This window comes from Chrysochloris asiatica, unplaced genomic scaffold, assembly GCF_000296735.1.
Source record: "Chrysochloris asiatica unplaced genomic scaffold, ChrAsi1.0 scaffold00315, whole genome shotgun sequence".
NCBI lineage: Eukaryota > Metazoa > Chordata > Mammalia > Afrosoricida > Chrysochloridae > Chrysochloris > Chrysochloris asiatica.
This window is the reverse complement of record NW_006408833.1, coordinates 959,614-980,277: the sequence shown is the minus strand read 5'-3', so window position 1 is coordinate 980,277 and position 20,664 is coordinate 959,614. Positions and strand designations below refer to the sequence as shown.

The following is a 20,664-nucleotide window of genomic DNA, read 5'->3' as shown; positions in this document are numbered from 1 at the left end:
GCCTTTCTGGTTTTAGAGCCAATATGTATCACATTTGTGGCATTCTGCTTTGACCCATTTAATGAGTAACTGCTAGAGTTTACAATGTTAGTAAGGCTTAGATCTAGAACAGGTTCTTCAAAAAGTCTAGACTTGAAGTAAGCTGTTCTACCACTTGGGTATACTATACCCATTGCCTTGTCTCTGGCAAGCCTTAATAGGAGAATCACAGTTAAGACCCCTAGAGTTTTTCCCATGCTTTCCTCTGGCTACAACAGTCCTAATATTAAAAAAAAAAAAAGCAGCTCCTGGTTTGCTAATAAAAAGATTGAATACCTCATTATGGGACACTAAGTGAATATAGGAGTCCTGGAGTGACGCTGTGGGTAAATACGTTAGACTGCAAAGCCGTTTGAACTGCAGCTCCTTGGAAACCCTATATACAGGGTCGCTATGAGTTGGAACCGACTCAACGGCACTTAATAACAATGTGAATATAGGATCAAATTATTCATCAGGAACGGGTTTTATCTAATGTACATACAGAATAAAAAAAATTGGATTTACACAGCTGGCCTTTGTTAGAAATTTTAGTGTTATGTATGATATTGGATCCCAAGTAGATCCAAAATATACAAGTGAAATGTGTGAACCAGGTGGTTTAGACTCCCATGGTATCGGTTTTACTATTTCATTACCTTTCCCTCATGTCTTCAAGGGGAAGAGGAAAAAATCAGTATGATTTATGAAAGGATTTTATGCCATTGATTTTTTTTTAATCTTTTTTTTTTTTAATTTAAGGTTTTTATTGTGGATTAAGTGAAAGTTTACAGAACATATCATCAGTTTCATATTCAACAATTCGTATAACTTGTTTCATTACATTGATTATAATCCGCTCCATATACCATCAGTTTAAAGTATTTCTCTCTTTATCCACTTTAGCTTTTTTAAATAAACACACAAACAATAAAACCCACTCAGCCATATACAATAAATTACATCTCCAAAGGGCACATTCTGCAAGTCTGCTCCTGGCCACCAGTTCTTAGTCCTTCTCTTCTTAGTTGATGAATCTAGAGTCCTCAGCCGCTCCCCCTCTCAATGCCCCCATCTCTGACTCCATCTCTGGCGCTGCTGCTTCTTTGGATAAGGTCCCGCATTCTATTTGTGTGTTCCTCTCTTGATGGTCCTAGGATCCTGTGTTTCTGGACTGTAAGATTAACTAACTACTCCCCTTTTTTTGGTTACAAAACCTCTACCTTTACAATTGTGACAGTTGCGATTAGTCATGATAACAGTTATTCACTATTGAATCTTACGCATCTTATCCCCATCTCCTTTCACCAGACCCATCTAGACAAGATGATAACTATTCAGTGGGGACTCTTTCTTTCCCACCACACTCTTAACTCAGCTCCTTCTTGAAACCTTGTAAGCCAGTCACTTCGTGCCTTTATTGTCCCCTCATTTTAGATAGTCAATGTCTAAGTTGCCCGTCCCTATCTACCCTGTGCACAGAGCAGATAGCATTGAAACTTGATTTGAAGACTCTTTCCCTCTCTGTTGGTATTTAGAGTAACTACCGCTCTGAGTATACGTCAGGTTCACCATGAAGATGTATCTTCTGTCACTGTAGTTGTTCAGTCTGCTTGTCCTTTCTAGTGGGAATGTCTTACCTCACAAGTTTGTGGATGGGACTCAGGATTCCACCTAAGGTCCTATACTCTGTAAAGGCTTTGCATGAGGCCTATTTCACTGGGCAAGTTGTAGAACCCCTTTGAGGTATTCCAATCAGTTATAGGCTGAAGACGGGCTTACAAGCTTTCTCTAATCATGTTTCCCAACATAGCCTTCTATCCCACTCAAGTGTCTATTTTACAATAGTAGGCAAGGGAAACTAATATTCATAAGGCAGTCAAGGATTTTAGTATTATTTCCCCTCTTCAAGCTATACCTAGATCCCTGTATCCCAGAGCCCTGTTGTTCCAAGGTTGAGTATGCATCACTATTTATTTCTGTCCCACTAGACCATGCAAACCTGTCTCAGTGTTCCCCTGTCTATCTTGTTCTTCTACCACCTCCCCACTTTTTGTATTGCCCTCCCCAACACCAAAAATAAACCCCCTACCCCTACCCCAACCCCATTGTGGTTACCTTATATTCCATTAGTTCTTCCCTCCATTTAAGATAGTCTATTTTATCCAGTAATCTACCTGACTTTCCCACCACCTGGATCTCTGTTCTTCTGTGTTCACCTTTTTTCGCATTGTAATTGTTTTGATCATAGACTGACCTCCCAGATCCTCTGTTCTTATAATTTTATTCTGTTCTTGACTCTTTCATTTGTCGACTGAGTTCAGGTTGATGCTGCTATGTATGTCATTCTGTAGTTGTTATGTGCTCTTGCTGGTTCTCAGTCCACAGAACTTCCTTTAGGATGTTTTTCATAGCAGGGTTGGCTTTGGCAAAATCTCTTAGCTTCTGCCTATCCTGGAATGTTATGCCATTGATTTCGCATGTATTTAATTACCATAAAGTTTGAGGTAGATAATAATAAATAATAAAGCCTTATTCTGCAGGAGAGAAATTTTTGTGGCTTGGCTTAGCACCATCTTTTCATTTGAGCTATGAAAGAAATATAAAGAGGGAGAATGGGAAAAGAATCTCTACAGCACCTAACAACAACAAACCCCTGAATGTAGGATGGCAAAGAACTTTTGAACTTTGTAGAACTAAGACTAATTTCAGTAAGGATTCCCCGTCTATTTGTATAGATCCCTGCTCTCTTTTATTTATAAAGTCCATTTATCAAATAAATAGTGAATTATAAGAGTTTATAGTCAGTATTCTGAAAGTTCAAAAGAATAGTGGTTGGATTCCACTGGTCTCCCTCTCTCCCCAAATAATCTTACCCTGAAGTTTCTGTTACTAATTTATCTGGGTTTCTTTATAGTTTTTATAGCTTATGCTTTTTTCTTTAAGCACTGTATCATTTAGAGTGACCTATATGGGGTATAATAAATACAATCATATTTCAAAAAAAAAAAAAAGAATAGGGGTTGGGACAGAGAAGCCTTCTACCAATGGATGTCACTAGGAGAAATGGTCACACTTGCTCTTTTAACTCTGTAAAAAGCAGTATGATATTCTGGGAATGGGCTTGGATTTGAAACGTAACAAATCTGGGATCAGTTTTTTTAATGCTTACTAATAAACTGTTTGATCATGAGCAAGTCCAACCTCGCAGCCAGTTTTCTTACCAGGAAAACTGAGCTAATCGTACATACATTTTTTCCACTTAATAGGAGCATAAATAAAGAGTAGCAACATACTACAAACAGCATGGGCTGTTTGTTGTTGTTAAGTGATGTCGAATCGATCCGGACTCATAGTTGTATAGTTGGGGTTTCCGAGGAGCAACTGGTAAGCTTGAACCGCCGAACTTGCAGTTTAAAGCAGCCTTGAGTCCAGCACATTAACATATTGTGCCACACCAGGACTCCTTGGCTTTGACATTAGGTGCTTAATGTGAAACTTAACTATCCTCTTCTGCAAAAGGAAATACTACCTATTTATATCTAGCAATGCTGTTGTGAGATTTAAATTAAGAAAAATGTATTTTCAGCAACCAAAACAATATGGAATGTGAGCATATTCTCTTGAGAATTTTGTCATGAGGTTTCCATTTTAATTTGAAGTATTGTCTGGTAAGCCTCCTTAAATGTAAGGGTCTTAAGAATTTATTTTACTATTCTCCTCTTTACATCTCTTTCATAGCTCAAACCACTCTTTGTGAATACCTGTTTGTTTTTCTCAGCCTGCAGACTGCAGAGCCTTAATAGACAAACTCAAAGTTTGTAATGATGAACAACTCCTCTTGGAACTACAGCAGATCAAAACATGGAACATTGGAAAGGTAGGTGAACCCTTATTGGAGGCTGGTTAAGGAAATTAAGGCCTGTTAGAATTATTCATGTTCTTTTCATGCTCAGAGAAGACAGAACTCACCAGACTAGTATGGTATTATGTATGTTCTGATATGAAAAGATAAACCACATGGGGTAGTCTCATTCAGCAATCATTTGATAAACATCTTGCTTATGGCCTGACACACCTCTGGACCAGTGACTTCTAGTCTGTGAATGTTTGCCAAGGAAAATTTGAACAAAAAAAAATTTGCCAGATGGGGAGTGCTTGCACAGATGATGGCATTAGCTTGATTGACAATGTAAGTTTGAGATACTTTAGATACTTTTGGGGTTTTAACATTTACTTTAGAATTTTCTTTAGGTAATTAAGGAAAGATGAACTTTACTGATATAATGGGTCCTGCCCAGAATGTTTATAGATCTCAAAATATAGCTAGAATTCTTTTTCTGAGGACCCCTTAAAATTAGAGGTTTTGTGACATTTACTTGTGTTAGCATATATTTATATATAACAATAAACTCAGGCCAATGTAACTAAGCTTTTCTAAGTGTCTCAACAAAACTCAGTCACAAAGTACCCGCACAGTACTTCTACATTATTCTTGTATCTTCCTTTTCCATCCCTCTTCAGTGCGAGTTATATCACTGGGTGGACTTGTTGGATCGCTTCGATGGAATTTTGGCAGATGCTGGACAGACCGTGGAGAATATGTCCTGGATGCTCGTGTGTGATAGGCCAGAAAGAGAGCAGCTGAAAATGCTTCTCTTGGCTGTGTTGAACTTCACAGCTTTGCTCATTGAATACAGCTTTTCCCGGCATCTGTACAGTTCCATAGAGGTAGGGAAGGTTCAAGCATGTTATTTATTCTTAACTAGAATTGTATATAGTCATGAATAAGGAAATTGTAATTTCTTTCTGGTGATTGCTTCTTTACTTTTCATCATGAAATTCTGAAATTTTCATAAAGTTATAGAAAATGGTAGGATTTTTTTAGCTGTAGATAACACCCTTCATAGGGTTGTTAGTAAGGTTCTTTACTATCATCTTCACCCTGCCTGTTGTGACTTGAAATGAATGAGAGGCATATAATGTATTACAGGAATTTTTTTCATAGAAATTGATTTTTGTCTGCTCTCTAACCTATTCTTGCTAAAATAGATCTTTCTGGTAGACTGCTGGATTATAAGCTCCTTGGGGACAAGGTTTTATATGTTATAGGTGCTTAAATATTGTCTGTGTTTTATATTGACTGAATTTGTTGAAAGTGTTATATAAATGTAGACAAATATACTATTATAGTTGTGTTTTAAGCTTCTAAGGCCAAGTGTGCCTAATAACACATACTGGTTTTGTTTTTTTTTTTGTTCCTATAGCATTTGACAACTTTATTGGCTTCCTCTGATATGCAAGTGGTCCTGGCTGTACTTAACCTACTGTATGTATTCAGCAAAAGATCAAACTATATCACACGCCTTGGATCTGACAAGAGAACCCCACTGCTAACCCGGTTACAACATTTGGCAGAGGTGAGTCATGTTTAAGGCTTGGAAAGGCATAAAAATTGGAGCATATACTTCCTTTTGATGGGTGATTCTTAAAATGTAAAATTGGATTGGAATACCTAAGTTAACTGATCTAAGTTCTATGAAACCTATAGAGTATTTTCAGTTATTGTATAATAACTTCCATAGATTTCATTAATCATTGCTGATATAGTTACAAGTTTGTGTTTCTGTTAAAAAATGACGTCTCTTCTGGAAAGAATCTCAGAATCAGATTCTACATGGGATGGAAGTATAGTGTAATAAAAAGATCTGAATTTGAGTCCCAGTCCTGGTTTATTCTGGTTACAGTTTTTTTCATCTGTTAATTGGGAATGTCTACTTCAGAGTTAGTTTAGAATTAAAGTGCTATGCTCATTCATTAGTTTTTGACGTTTCTGATTGTAATGGAAAGTAAAAGCTGTCTTATAAAAGTTCAATTTGACCAAATTATTGTCCTTTGTTCCTAGAGGCTTGTTGTTGTTGTTAAGTACCGTGGAGTCAGTTACGACTCATAGTGAACCTGCACAGGGTTTCCCAGGCTATAAATCTTTACGGGAGCAGAAAGCCTCATCTTTCTCCCGAGAATTGGTTGGTAGTTTCAAACTGCCGACCTTGAGGTTAGCAGCCCGATTCATAACCACTACGCTACCAGAGTTCAAGTATTAAAGCTGACCTTATTAAAAGCTGATTAATATGATTCAGGTTTTAGACATTTTATGTGCCATCATTACTTAAAATGATTTGAGTATGACTATAAATGTAACATGTATTGTAAAGATGTTAGGACATGATAGAAAATTATAAAGAAAATCAATCACTTATAATTCATCTAGATGGAGCTTCCCTTAAAATTTGAGGATATTCCCTTGTTGCATTGGAAATATATACACAAGTATGAAACTTGATTTCTTCATGCAATGTAAACATTTTCTCATGTTATTAAAAATGTAAGGTGGTGTTCAACATTGGATGCTCAAGCAACAGTTAAAAGGAAGAAAAAGTATTTCAATAGATTCTTCAAAAGCTTTTTAAAAAAGATTCAGGTCATTAATAAAATACTAATATAAATTCTTTGGAAGCTAGGAAAAGTATTTATATTTATAAACTTAAAATTTTTAAGTTGTAGCTACTGAAAGTCATAGTGGGGAAACGAAAGCAATTCTATTGAATTCAAGAGTCATGCAAAAATACCAGCTACTTCTGCTTTTTAAATTTATATTAGTGGTCCCTACTATAAGAGAAAGGAGCTCTGGTAGCGTAGTGGTTACGAATCGGGCTGCAAACCTTAAGGTCAGCGGTTCGAAACTACCAGCTGCTCCGCGGGAGAAAGATGAGGCTTTCTACTCCCGTAAAGATTTACACCCTCGGAAACCCTATACAGGGTCGCTATGGGTCGGAACCGACTCGATGGCACTTAACAACAACAACAACTATAAGAGAAAAGAAAAAAATGATATATTATATTAGGAACAGAAAAGTTGTCACTATTTATAGTGGTAGGGTTGAGTTTCTTGGTTTTCATATAGTTTAAAATTATTAGAATGAATAAAAGTACAGCGAGGAAGCCAAGTAAGAGATTAATATACAAAAATGAATAGCTCCTCCATAATTAGTAATATCCAGATGCAAAATGATTGGGGAAAAGATTCCATTCACAGTATCAACTAGTATAACCAAACTACTTACCATTGAGTCCATTTGAATTCATGGTGTGGCCCCTAGTGTGTCAAAGTAGAACTGTTCCATAGAGGTTTTAGTGGCTTAATTTTTTTTTTTGGAAGTTGATCGCTAGACTTTCTGGGTGGACTTGAACCTCCAGCTTTTGGTCAGTAGCCAAGCATGTTAGCCATTTACACTATTCTCAGTAAACATAATGTCCATAAAATAAGCCATATTTGGTTGTTGTTGCTAAGTGCCAACAAGTCAGTACTGACCTATAGCAACCCTGTGTAGGGTTTCCAAGGAGAGGCTAGTGAGCTTGAACTGCCGACCTTGCAATTCACACCGACTTTTCAGTCCATCGCCACACCAGGACTCCAGCACATGAAGTACAAGTCAGGTCTTATGAAGAAATGAAATAATGGCTGGGTTATGGATTCATTTGGGAAACACTAGGCTAATTTCATTTATATAGTATTGTTCTTGGTAGAACTTTGAATTTAAGAGAAGATAATGTAGGAGATTGTATTTATTTATCTTTTCTTTTTAAAATTCTCCAAAACTAGAATCTTAGTAAGAATTTGAATTTGAATGTAAAGCTAAAACTTCGGTGAAAAACAACATAGTTCAGTACCACTTTACAGAGCTTATATTAGAGTGTAAATCAGCACAGTGCTTCCTTCCTAGAGAAAAATGTCCATTGAGCTAAACAGTGCACTTCCTGGATGTGTCAGTAGCATTCTAACTGAGGGCATGTTATCAATGGGCCATTGACAGTTTCAAACAATTACTGGAATAGTAGCTAATCTGTGGACCATTAATTAATACTGCCAAAGACAAAAGTTAACAGATTGATGACAGTATACAAAATGAACAGCTGGTGTGGTACTGCAGGATAATGTGCTGGACTGCAGAGTTGGTTTGAACTACAAGGTCAGCGGTTCAAGCTCACCAGCCGCTCCTTAGAAACCTTATACAAGGTAACTGTGAATCAGAACTGACTCGATGGCATTTAGCGACAACAACAATACTGGTAAGGTATTCCAAATCAACAAGAATAAGCAGACAAAGGGTATGGATAGGCAGTTCATGGAAGGGGAAATCCAGCAGGTTAACAAGGAGTGTGGTGCTGGCACGAAATAAACGCTGGACCACAAGGTCAGTTTGAACCATAAGTAGAAACTATACGGTGTTAATATGTGTCAGAACTGACTCGATGGCATTTTACAACAGCAACAAACAAGCATGTGGATAGATATTCAAACTCATTAATAATTAAAGAAGTACAGACAAAGATTTATGAACATCAGACTAGCGAAACGTGGATAATGTTAAGTGCTGGTAAGCATATGTGTGTACATAAACACTTGGGTGTGTAAACTAGTTCTCCTAGCTATATATTCCAAAGATGATAATATGGTGTTTCATAAGCTGACATGTGTGAAAATACTGCATCATTGTTATTGGTAGTGAGGGGTTGGAGACAATCTAGATGTCCATCATTAATATATTAGATAAATTAACTGTATTACATACATGCTATGTACTATGTATGCAGCAGTTAAAAGCAGTGAACCAAACAATAATGCAGCAGCAATAGTACTTTTTAAACATACTGCTGAGTTAAAAGAAAAGGCAAAAGCAGTGTTGTCTATTGCTCAGTACCATTTCTGTAACTTAAAAATATGTGCATACGGAACAATGTACCGTTGTTTAGAAAACCATACAAACTAAAAGGAAATTTTGTTGTTAAGTGCCGGCAAGTTGGTTCCGACCCATTAGTGACCCTGTATAGGGTTTCTGAGGAGCAGCTAGTGAGCTTGAATCTCCAACCTTGCAGTTCAACCTGACCTTGCAGTGCAGCGCATTAACCCACAATGCCACACCAGGACTCCCTAAAGGAAAATATAGAAATAAAAATCAGAAGGTAATTCAAATGGGCAGTAATGAGAAGTGGTTGTTGGTAAGTGTTGTCAAGTCAGTTCCAACCCATAGAGACCTTGATACAGTTTCCAAGGAACGGCTGTTGAGCTTGAACTGCCAACCTTGTGATTCAAATCGATTTAGCGTCCGGGGCGACCCACAGCGCCATGCCAGGAATGCAAATATGTAAAAGTGGTCTGAATAAGTGAATACCAGGTGTTTGTTTTGTTTTTTTGCATGGGAAGACACAATATAGTGGAAGCATTCTTTGATAAAATGAAGACCAATTTGTTGTTGTTAAGTGCCATCGAGTTGATTCCGACACATAGCGACCCTGTATAGGGTTTACAAGGAGCAGCTGGTGAGCTTGAACCACCAACCTTGCAGTTCAAACGACTTTTCAGTCTGATGCATTAACCCACAGCACCACACCAGGATTTTTTTTTAATGTTTCATTGTGAATTATATGATAGTTTACATGAGAGAACTTTAGTTTTTACGTTCATTCCATCATATATCATTTCACTGCCATGGTTCCAATCCCCTCCATGTATCATCAACCGACCAAAGGGTATATCCTAGAAACCCGCCCCTAAACTCCCCCCCTCACCCCCAAAGTCGTCGGCCCACAGTCCCTCTCCCTCTCTGGATCCAAAGTCCCCAGCCGCTTCATCACTCCACATCATCGTCTCTGTCTCCATCTCAGGCATTTCTGCTTCTCCGGGTAGGGTCCCGCTCTCGGCTCTTCTCCGTTGATGGTCCCAGAGACCTCCGCTCTTAGACTGGAGAATCAATCACTCCCTTCCTTGCTACAAAACGTCTATACCTTTGCATTTCCAACCCTCACAATCAGTCCCAGTAACCATTATTCACTACAGTATCACGAGTTACCCATCTGTATTTCATTTCATCAGCTCCGCCCAGACAGATTGGATAGTACTCACTGGAGATTCTGCCTTCCTCCACGCCCCCTAGCCCTAGGTTCCCTCTTGAAAGCTTGTAAGCCAGTCACTTCTTGCCTTTGTAGTCTCCCTCTCCCCATTTGGGTATCCAGTGTCCAAGTTGCCCATCTCTGTCTACTCTGTCACACCAGGGTTTTTGATACAAAGTATAGAATTTTTTTTTTTTTTTTTAAAGAGGGTGATGATTAATACATGTAGATAGCTTCCATTGTGTCTACTCTGGCTAATAAGCAACCTTGTGTGCAACAGAACAAAATATTGCCTGGTGCTGTGTCATCCTCACAGTCACAAACATTTTTAAGTCCATTATTGGTAGCTTTTGTGTCATTTCATCTCACCAGGGATCTTCCTTGCCCTTGTTGACCTTTTGTCTACTTCGTCTAACGTGAAATCCACCTTCAGCAATTGTTCCCTTCTGATAGCATATCCAAAGCAAGCAAATCAGACAGTGTTCTCTTGTGATACATAAGTTTTTCAGTAACTAATTTTTGCAAGTAGATTGCCTGGTCCTTTTTTCCAGCTGTCTTACTCTGGAAGTTTTGCTGAAACTTGTCCAATGTGGGTGACTCTGCTAGTATCTGAAATACTAGTTACACAGCTTCCAGTATCACAGCAACATGCAAGCAACAGGATTAATACCTCAAGCACAACGGTACCTTCCTATATCAGTCTTTTTAAAATAGAACCAAGGACTATTCATTTGAGTAAGTAACAGACTCGTGTTATAGCTATAATCACGAAGTCCTAGTGTGGCACTGTGGGCTTAATGAGCTGGACTGCAAAGTTGGTTTAAACCACAAGGTCGCCAGTTCAAGCTTACTTACCAGCTGCTCCTTGGAAACCCTATACAGAGTTGCTGTGGTTTGGAACTGACTCAATAGCACTTAACAACAGTAGCTATAATCTGTGTAGGCTATAACTACAGCTATAATCTGTGGTTTATTTAAAGTAGAACAGTGATGTAAAGGAACCTAAATGTAGAATTCTACCTTTTTATAATTTACTCCTGGATTTGCTTTCCCTAGCTTGACATTTTATTTTACCAGGTTGACTTTTAACCTTTACAGAATATTCAACTTAGTTTTTATAAAATGATGATTCCCTTTTCAGTTTTATATAATAAATTTACATAATTATAATATATAACTAAAACCAAAGTGAACCCACTGCCACTCAGTCAGTTCCAACTCCTAGGGTTTCGAGGTTGTAAATCTTTACCTCAGAGAAGTTGGTAGGTTTGAACTGCCGACATTGCAGTTAGCAGCCCAATACCTAACCCACAGTGCAACCAGGTCTCCTTATCATGTATAAAACTGATAAAAGGACCTGAGGACAAATACAACTGACACAATACATGCAGGTAACCGGTGGAAGCAGAAGAATGCCTGTACCTGACTGCATTATTCAGTATGCTTTACAAAAGACATGGAGGATGGGAGGTAGTAAATTAGTTAGATTGGTTAAGTGGAAGTCTGTTACTAGCATAAATTAGGAAGTAGAAATGTACAAAAACGCCTAATAAAAACCTTGATAAAGAATGAGGGCACTTTCTGTGCTGGATGACAAAATACCATAAAATCATGGTAATTTAAAGAGTTTTTTAATTGACATAGTGTCCTGGTGTGGCGCTGTACAGTAAACGCTGAACTGCAAGGTAGGTTTGATCCACAAGATCGGTGGTTCAAATCCACCAGCTGCTCCTTGGAAACCCTATACAGGTTTGCTGTGATTCAGAACCAACTCGATGGCACTTAACAACATAATTATAGATACTTACCATGAATTCTGTAAGTCAGTTCTAGGGAATTACTGAACCTAAGTCCTTGAGTCTGCCTGTTTAGCAGTCTAAAAGGACTTGTGTATTCTGATCTTGCTGTTCAGATTTCTTTATGTTTCCGAAATTCAGAACATTTAAAAGAAGCATGATATGAGTCCCTCAAGGATGCCAAAACTGCTGTTTTGATGTGGTGTAAATCAAAGAGGGCAGTATTCTTAAAAGGGTTGTTGTAAGTGCCTTCAGGTTGGTTCCAAGTCACAGTAACCCAGTATAGGGTTTCTGAGACTGTAATTCTTTCTGGGAATAGAAAACTTCATCTTTCTCCTACAGAGTGACCTATGGTCTTGAACTGCTGACCTGGTGGTTGGTTCCCAGCCCAGTGCTTATCCTACAAAGCCCCTGGATCTGTTATAGAAGGATTAGAAAGATGGAAGGAAACACTGCTTTCAGAAGTGTATAGACATAGATGGAGTGGAGATGTTAAGAAACAATAGCTTCACGTTTTGATTCTTTTAAAATAAAGGTTTCTTTGATTTTTAGTTATCCTTTTCAAATTATCCTTATATTATGTACTTGATGCTGATGTTATAGTAAAAGACTTAATAAGGTTTTTGAAATTTAAATAAAATTATTTGTGAACCTTAGCATGTCAGGTATATATGCTAGATGTTTAATAAGTAGCAACTCCTGTTACTGCTAATACCCCCTATTAAAATTGATTTATATTTGTCTTAAAAATGTAGCATTAACATATACTGCTTTCTCCTACATCTTCCTTTTGATACATAACTCTAGTTCTTGTAACAGTTTTCTTCATAAAAACTTTTTATATATGTTTCTTCATTTTTTCCCATAGCTTTTTTTTTTTTTTTTTTTAATTAAATGTTTTTATTTTGCATTGTGTGAAAGTTTACAGGGCACATCATCAGCTTCACATTCAACCATTCATATAGCTTGTTTCATTACATTGATCATTATCCCCACCATATATCATCAGTTTACAGTGTTTCTCTCTATCCTCTTTAGCTTTTTTTTTGGATGGGGGGGGGGGTCTTGGCTTTTTGGAATTTACAGTCTCGGCTTTTAGGGAAGGTTTTTACATTTGTCTGTAGATATCCAGGGCTCATGTATGAGATTACTAACAAGCATTACTGAATAATCAGATGAGGGACAGTTTGCTATGTCTACTAGGTAGCTAAAGTCTGATCCTCAGAGCCTATGGTTTGGACGGTCAGCAACGCTTGGGCCCACAGGGGCTTGGCCTCCTGACCGGGTCTGTACTGTCTGCATCTGAATCCTCCTTATTTATTGATTGTTTAAGGGACGCTGCCTGTCTTAGGTGGTCAGTGCGAATTCCTCAGTCTTACCAGTCATTGAGACTCATTGCAGCATGGCAATGTCTCTGTCTTAAGTAGCCGAGGTTCCACGTGATCCTTACCCGTCTCTGGCCACACGTCCAGCATAAACAGCTGCCATCCGAGGAAGGCAGGGAGGGAGGAGATCAGCTGGGGACCCCATGCGCCCGACGTTGCCAGCCCACCACCTGCTCTAAGGTGACCAAGCAGGATCACTATGCTGAGGTTCAATCCATTTCTTAGGGGATCTTACTCTCTAGCATGGGTAGCAAATGAGTAGCCACTCAGTGTTCACTTTGAGAATTACTTATATCATAAATTTGAGCATGTAGCTGATGAATATCCCCAGACAAGTATATATTGTTCCACAACCTCCTAAAATGCTGTTGGATTAAGTTCCAATTAATTTCTGGGTTACTGAAAGATAACACAAATCTACTTATACTTTGAGTAACCTTAGCTGGGAGTGTAGTCTGGATATATTGGGTCTTATTTCCCTTAAGCGGTTTCCCATAGCTTCTTGAATCTAAATTCCTTTTGTCATTCCTACCTTGTGCAACAAACATACACATGCAATTTCATGTGATTAACAACCTGGCTTAGGAAGTATCAGACCTAATTCTGTCAACAAATAACCTTAGTTTCTTTATCTGTAAATTGAAGATTTTGATAACCGTCTCATAGTTGTTAAAAATGTTGGTAGGTGCTGTTAAGTTGTTTTTGACCCAGAGGATCTATCCTCTGTCCTGTGGATCACAGGGTAACAATGAAACCAATTGTTACAGCTACTGTGTCAACCCATCTCATTGAGGGTTGTCTGCTTTTGCTACTGAGTTCATGAATAAAAAGTCTTTAAGAGTTAATCTATGTCTTGTTAAAAGTATTGGTGTGGCGCTGTGGGTTAATTAATACGCCAGACTGCAAAGTCGTTTGAACTGCAAGGTAGGCGGTTCAAACTCACCAGCTGCTCCTTGGAAACCCTATACTGGGTCACTATGGGTCGGAATCGACTCGATGGCACTCAACAACAACAACCACCATTGGATATTGGATTCCTGTTGTGGCGCTGTCGGATCAATACTGGACTGTGAACCACGGGCTGACATTTTAAACACACCAGCTGCTCCTTGGAAACCCTATACAAGGTTGCTATGAGTCAAAATTGATTCCAGGGCACTTAATAACAACTATTGGACATTAGTACATATGATTTTTAAAGAATATGTGCTTTCCTTTTTAAATTATTTGCATACTGTTTTATGTAGCCTCATACATGATGTCACATGATAGTTTCTTTATTAGTGTTTTTTCTTTTTTTCAGTTTGGGGGTGAGAGTTGAGTCATCCCCCACAACCTAAACTATATTGTCAATGTGTGCATTTTTGGGGGGTGGTGGTTACAAAACATTTGCTTTATTTAATACTTCTGCAAAAACAGCTGACTAAAGTTTACTCTACTCTTTGGACTGTTAAAACATAATAATTATGACCTATTTTTGGTAATTGTGTAGCACTGTATATCACTGGGTACCACAGGGTCGGTGGTTCAAACCTACTAGCCGCTCCTTGAAAACCCTATACAGGGTCGCTATCAGTCAGAACTCATTCTGTGATACTTAATCACCATTTTTTGATAAATATCAGTTAATGTATATGTGAGAGACAGCGATGAAAGAACAGAGTACTTAAAGCATGGTTATGGGGATTCTGATAAAAAATTAGCAAATTCTGGTTTGTTTTTTCCAGTCATCAAAAATATAAAATAATCACTCTAGTACTATAAATATAACATGAACAAAAGTGAAATTTTGCATTAAGAGTAAACAGAATCTAAAACCTGAAAAAGTTAAATCCTTTAGACTGTTTCAACTATTTTGCATAATGGTATGTATCTGACAGCTAAACTGTAGAATGGTATCAAATCTGTTTTCCAAAATATAATATAGAAATAAATCTGCCTTGCAAACTAAATATTTGTGTAGCATTCCTGAATAGTAGCATATTTAACATACTATCTATTATAGGCCCCCCCCCCCTTAGTAGGTGAAATGCTATGTGCTTTATGACAAAGCTGAAAGGAGAGCTAAATTAAAACCTTATGTTAACACTGCCTGCCCTTTAGACCAAAGGTATCTAATTACTGTGTTAATTTCTTAAACTTATTTGTTTAATAAGGTTTCTCAGTGGAGACGTTGGAATTTTTGTCTTCGTATTATATTGACATGTTGAGGGTATTTTTGTATTGAATTGTTAATGTATGATTTTATATATAGAGAGAGATATACAGTTTCTCATTTGATGGTAATATCTTGTTCAAAATCATTATGTTACCTCTTGATTTGGCACTATAGTATAAGCACTGAAGTGCTAACTGCAAGATCAGCAGTTCCAATCTAGTAGCTACTCCCTGGAAACCCTATACAGGGTCACTGTGAGTTGGAGCCAACTTGACACTTAGCAACAACAGCTGACCTTTTTATTAAGCTATTTTCCTATTGATACATATTCATTTTCTTCAGGTAGAAAAAAAAATACTACATTAAGCAGTCTTGTATATGCCTTTGTATACTTGATACTTTTGATTCTGAAGTGGTCTCAGGAATCTCAGTGCTACTTTAATTTGCACTTTCCTGATAAGTTCTGAATTTGAACATCTCTTTGTGCACATTAAGATTTGTTTATGTGAATAGTTTTTCTATTATAAAGCCTTGTTTAATTAACATATTTAGATTATTTCACTCTTTGTGGTGTCTCTTGCAAGTATTTTTTCCCTAAGTCCTTAAGCTATATTTTTCATACTTTTTTTTAATGGCCAAATTTATTTTTAAAAATATACCGAGTGTCTTATTATTGTCTTTATGGAAAATAACTTTATGTGTTCTCTTTTCTCATAGTAGTTTATTAATGACCTAATTAACTTACTAGTATATAGGTCTTTATTATTATTATTTGAACAGTAATTAGTAAACTGAAAATTTCTGGAACGTTCTTCATGATATTTGTTGAATCTGCTAAAAGTCAGTTAGATAGATTTTTGAAGTTTAGTACACTGGTTCTTAAACTTGAACGTGCGTCAGAAGCACTTCATTAAATCACTTTACTGGCTTAACATTTCTGATTCAGTAGGCCTATAGTGAAGCAACAAAACTTTTCACTTCTAATGAGTTCCCAGATGATATTGATACATACTTTGGAGTCCTGGTGTGACACTGTGGGTTAATGCGCTGGACTGTAAGGTTGGTTTGAACTGTAAGGTCAGCGGTTCAAACTTACCAGCCACACCTCGGAAACCTTGCACAGGGTCACTATAAGTCAGAACCAACTTGACAGCACTTAATAATACTTTGCTCCACATTTTGAGTCAAACTGCTGTTCACCTCTTTGGGAACCACTGGCTTAGTCCATTTATTGGGTAAAATGATAAAATCTTACCAAAATCTTAGTGTGATTTTGAACTGCATAAGGATGTTTTCCTGATGTCTGAATACTTACTCATTCTTTAGAAAATCTCATCTAGTGGGGTGGCATGGTTGAGATTGTTAGTTGTTGTTAAGTGCTGTTGAGTCGATTCCGGCCCGTAGTGACCACCCTGCATAGGGTTTTTGAGAAACAGCTGGTAAGCTTGAACCGCCAATCTCGCAGTTCAAACTGACTTTGCAGTCCAGTGCTTTAACTCAGAGTGCTACACCAGGGACTCTGTGAAGCCTACAGTACCTGGTATTCCAGGCAGTCTCCCACCCTAAGTACTAACAAGGCCTACTCTGGTTAGTACTTTGGTTTTGTTGATTCTATTTTCTATTCTCTATTTTGTTTATGGAGCCCAGGTGTGATACTGTGGGATGAAACACTAGACCATAAGGTCAGTTTGAATCACAATGTCAGCAGTTCAAATTTACCAGCCGCTCCTTGGAAACCCTATATATGATCGTTATGAATTGGAACAGACAAGACAGCACTTAACATTTTGTTTATATCTGCTTTTATCTTTAATTTCATTCCTTTTGCTTGTGTGCTCTTCTAGTTTCCTAAGGTAGAATATTAGTATATTGATTTCAGATTGTTCTTTTTAAATATAGGCAAAGAAGGGGATTCAAAAAGTTTGTGTAACAATGGAATTACAAGATAATGAAATATTTTCATGAACTTTTTGAAGTGCCCCTTCCTCATACTGCTATAAATTTCACCCTGAGTACTGTTTCCCCTGCTTTCCACGTGTTTCGTGTTATATATTGCATTCTGTTTTTTCGTTTCCAAGTATTTCTGATTTTCCCATATGATTTCTTTGACCCTTGGTTGTTTAAGACCATGTTGATTTTCAGCTATCTGTAAATTTCTCAAAATTTACTTCTGTACTTCTAATTTCATCCCATTATGTTTCACCAATATGCTTAGTATGATTTCAGTCTTTTAAAATTTATTAAGATTTGTTTTGTGGCCTAATATATATGCTTTTATCTTGGAAAATGTCCCATGTGCACTCAAAGTGTATTCTTCTGTTGTGGGGCAGAGAGTGTTTTTCATCTTACATGAGAGGACTTCAGAAACTACATGAAAAATGGAACCTACTTAACAGCAGCAACAAACGTCTTAATGGTTTCCTGGTGTGATACTGTAGGATAACCACTGAATTGCTAACCGCAGGTTGGTGATTCAAACACCAGGTGCTCCTTAGAAACCCTCTACAGGTGACTATGAGTCAGAATTGACTGGACAGCACTTAACAACAATAACATATGTCTGTTATTGTTTATCTTTTGTCTGGTTATTTTCTTGATGTTTTTCCTGAGGACTACAATTAACATTTTAAAATCTAACCAGATTTAAACTGATTAATCTATTTAAATTAATACCAATTTAGTTTCAATAGTATGTGCTCGTCTGTATATGTTACAAAGTAGAAGTGCCTTGTTCTTCATTGCTGCTGTGTTGTTTACAACTCTATGGACCTTGTATAGGGTTTCCAAGGAGCAGCTGGTAGGTTTGAACAGCTGACCTTGTGGTTAACAATCCAGTGCTTACCCTATCATGACACACCAGGATTCCAAAAGTACCTTAGTATCAATTTTTCAATGTCTATATAATTTTATAACTTTATATCTTTGTATGGATATGAGTTTCCATCTACTGTTCATTTCATCCTGAACTCTTATATTTATTGTAGGACATATATTCTAGCAATGAACTCCTTAGTTGTTGACTGTATGAGAAAGTCTCAATTTCTCCTTCATGTTTGAAGACTAATTTTGCCAAATGTAGAATTTTTATTTGACAGGTTTTTATTTTTTCTTTCACTACTTTTAATATATTGGACTCAGGGTATATATATCTTTTCAGTTTATTCTACTTTCGGCTCATTTATCTTCTGAGATGTGTAGGTTCTTGTTTTTCATCAAATTTATATTTTGTAAGGCATCATTCCTATGGTATTTAGGACTTTGTCCATAGTTACCTGTAACTCTGGACGTATTATAATAGTTGATTTAAAGTCTTTATTAAGTCCAGTTTATGAATTTTCTCAGACAGTTTCTATAGATTTCTTGTTTTCTTGTATATGGACCATACCAACAGCTCACCATATATGCACGAGGGCTTCTATCATGGAGGGCGGCGGCTAAACGATGTGCAAAAACTGCGCAGACCTGGTGGAGGTGTTAAATGAAACTCAGACCACAGAGTGGCGGGGTGAGAGGTGTCTGGAGACCAAGTTGATGGGGAGACTGCAGGGGCCGGCCAGGCTGTCCTACTTACCCCGGACTCCAGAGCGCCGTCCTAGCCTAACCATTGGATCTTGGCTTTGAGGCGGGGTCGACCAACTTAGAGACCCACAAGCCCAGCCCAAAGCATTTCACTACAACCCAGTCTCCCCTGCTGTGTTTCTGCCTCTTGATTGACATCCGAGGATGGAAATCCTGCCTTTGAGCCGGACACAAGGGCCATAGCACAAGGAGACTCCTATTTAACAGCAACCACGCAACCGCCACTCGTCTGTCTGTCGTGCTGTGGTGGTTTGAATTGCTGTGATTCTGAGGGCTATGCCACCGGTATTTTAAATAACCAGCAGGGTCACCCATGGTGGACAGGTTTCAGATGAGCTTTCAAACAAAGACAGACTAGGAAGAAAGAGTGACAAACTACTTCCGAATCGCTAGTCACTGAAAACTCTATGAATAGCAGAGAAACATTGTCAGATACAGGACTGGAAAGTGGGAAGGCACTCAGAATGCGACTGGGGGGAAAAATGCTTCCTCCAAGTAGAGAAAAGCTCACAGAACCTTCATTTGCTAATGAGCCACAAATCAAAATGAAGAGAAACAGCTGTAAACATCCATTGAAAATCGTACTTCTGAGAAATCTGTACCTGGACCAAGAGGCATTTGTTCAAACAGAGCATGGAAACACTGAATGTTTTAAAATTGGAAAAGGTGTGCGACAGGGTTGTGTTCTTTCACCATACTTGTTCAATATGTATGCTGAGCAAATAATACGAGAAGCTGGGTTCTATGAAGGAAAACGTGGCGTCGGGATTGGAGGAAGACTTATTAACAACCTGAGCTATGCAGATGATACAACCTTGCTTTCTGAAAGTGAGAGGACTTAAAATATTTACTGATGAAGATCAAAGAGCACAGCCTTCTGTATGGATTACAACTCAATGTAAAGAAAACAAAAATCCTCACCACTGGACCAGTAAACAGCATTCTTATCAATGGAGAAGAGATTGAGGTTGTCAAGGACTTCATTCTTCTTGGATCAACTATCAACACTCACGGAAGCAGCAGTCAAGAGATCAGACGATGTATTGCACTGGGCAAATCTGCTGCACAGGAACTTTTTAAAGTGTTGAAGAGCAGAGATGTCAGCTTGAGGACTAAGGTGCGCCTGACCCAAGCCATGGTATTTTCAGTAACCTCATATGGATGTGAAAGCTGGACAGTGAATAAGGAAGATGGTAGAAGAATTGATGCCTTTGAGTTGTGGTGTTGGAGGAAAATACTGAAAGTGCCATGGACTGCCAAAAGAACCAATAGATCTGTTTTGGAAGAAGTGCAACCAGAATGCTCCTTGGAGGCCATGATGGCTAGGCTTCGTCTCTCATACTTTGGACACATTGTCCGGAGAGAACAGTCGCTGGAGAAGGATGTCATGCTGGGTAAGGTGGAGGGTCAGAGAAAAAGAGGAAGACCCCCAACGAGATGGATCAGCCAGGTGGCATCATTGATGGCGTCAAGTGTGGCAGCAGTAGTGAGGTTGCCCAGGATCAGACATTGTTCCGTTCTGCTGTGCATGGGGTCGCTATGAGTCGGTTCCGACTCGATAGCACCTGACAACAACAACAACATCAGCTCACCATAGCTTCAGGTTCCTCATATGCAGATTCAACCATCCACTGATTGAAAATATTTTGGGGGAGGAGGGTGCAATTATGCAGTCAAAGAGAGAACTTAAAATGTTGTTATATATTATTTACATTTATTAAGTATTATAAGTGATTTAGAGATGATTTAATGTATACAGGAGGATGTGCATAGATTG

General features: G+C 38.1%; 1 protein-coding gene across 1 annotated transcript in view; it reads left to right on the top strand.

Moving 5' to 3' along the window:
* The window catches only part of HUWE1 (HECT, UBA and WWE domain containing 1, E3 ubiquitin protein ligase), a 198,439-nt gene that overhangs the window by 51,033 nt on the left and 126,742 nt on the right, over nt 1-20,664 (top strand). Inside the window, exons 4-6 of the mRNA XM_006875251.1 lie at nt 3,800-3,898; nt 4,543-4,749; nt 5,286-5,438. Coding sequence (XP_006875313.1) covers nt 3,800-3,898; nt 4,543-4,749; nt 5,286-5,438 — 459 coding nt within the window. The remainder of the gene's footprint in view (nt 1-3,799; nt 3,899-4,542; nt 4,750-5,285; nt 5,439-20,664) is intronic.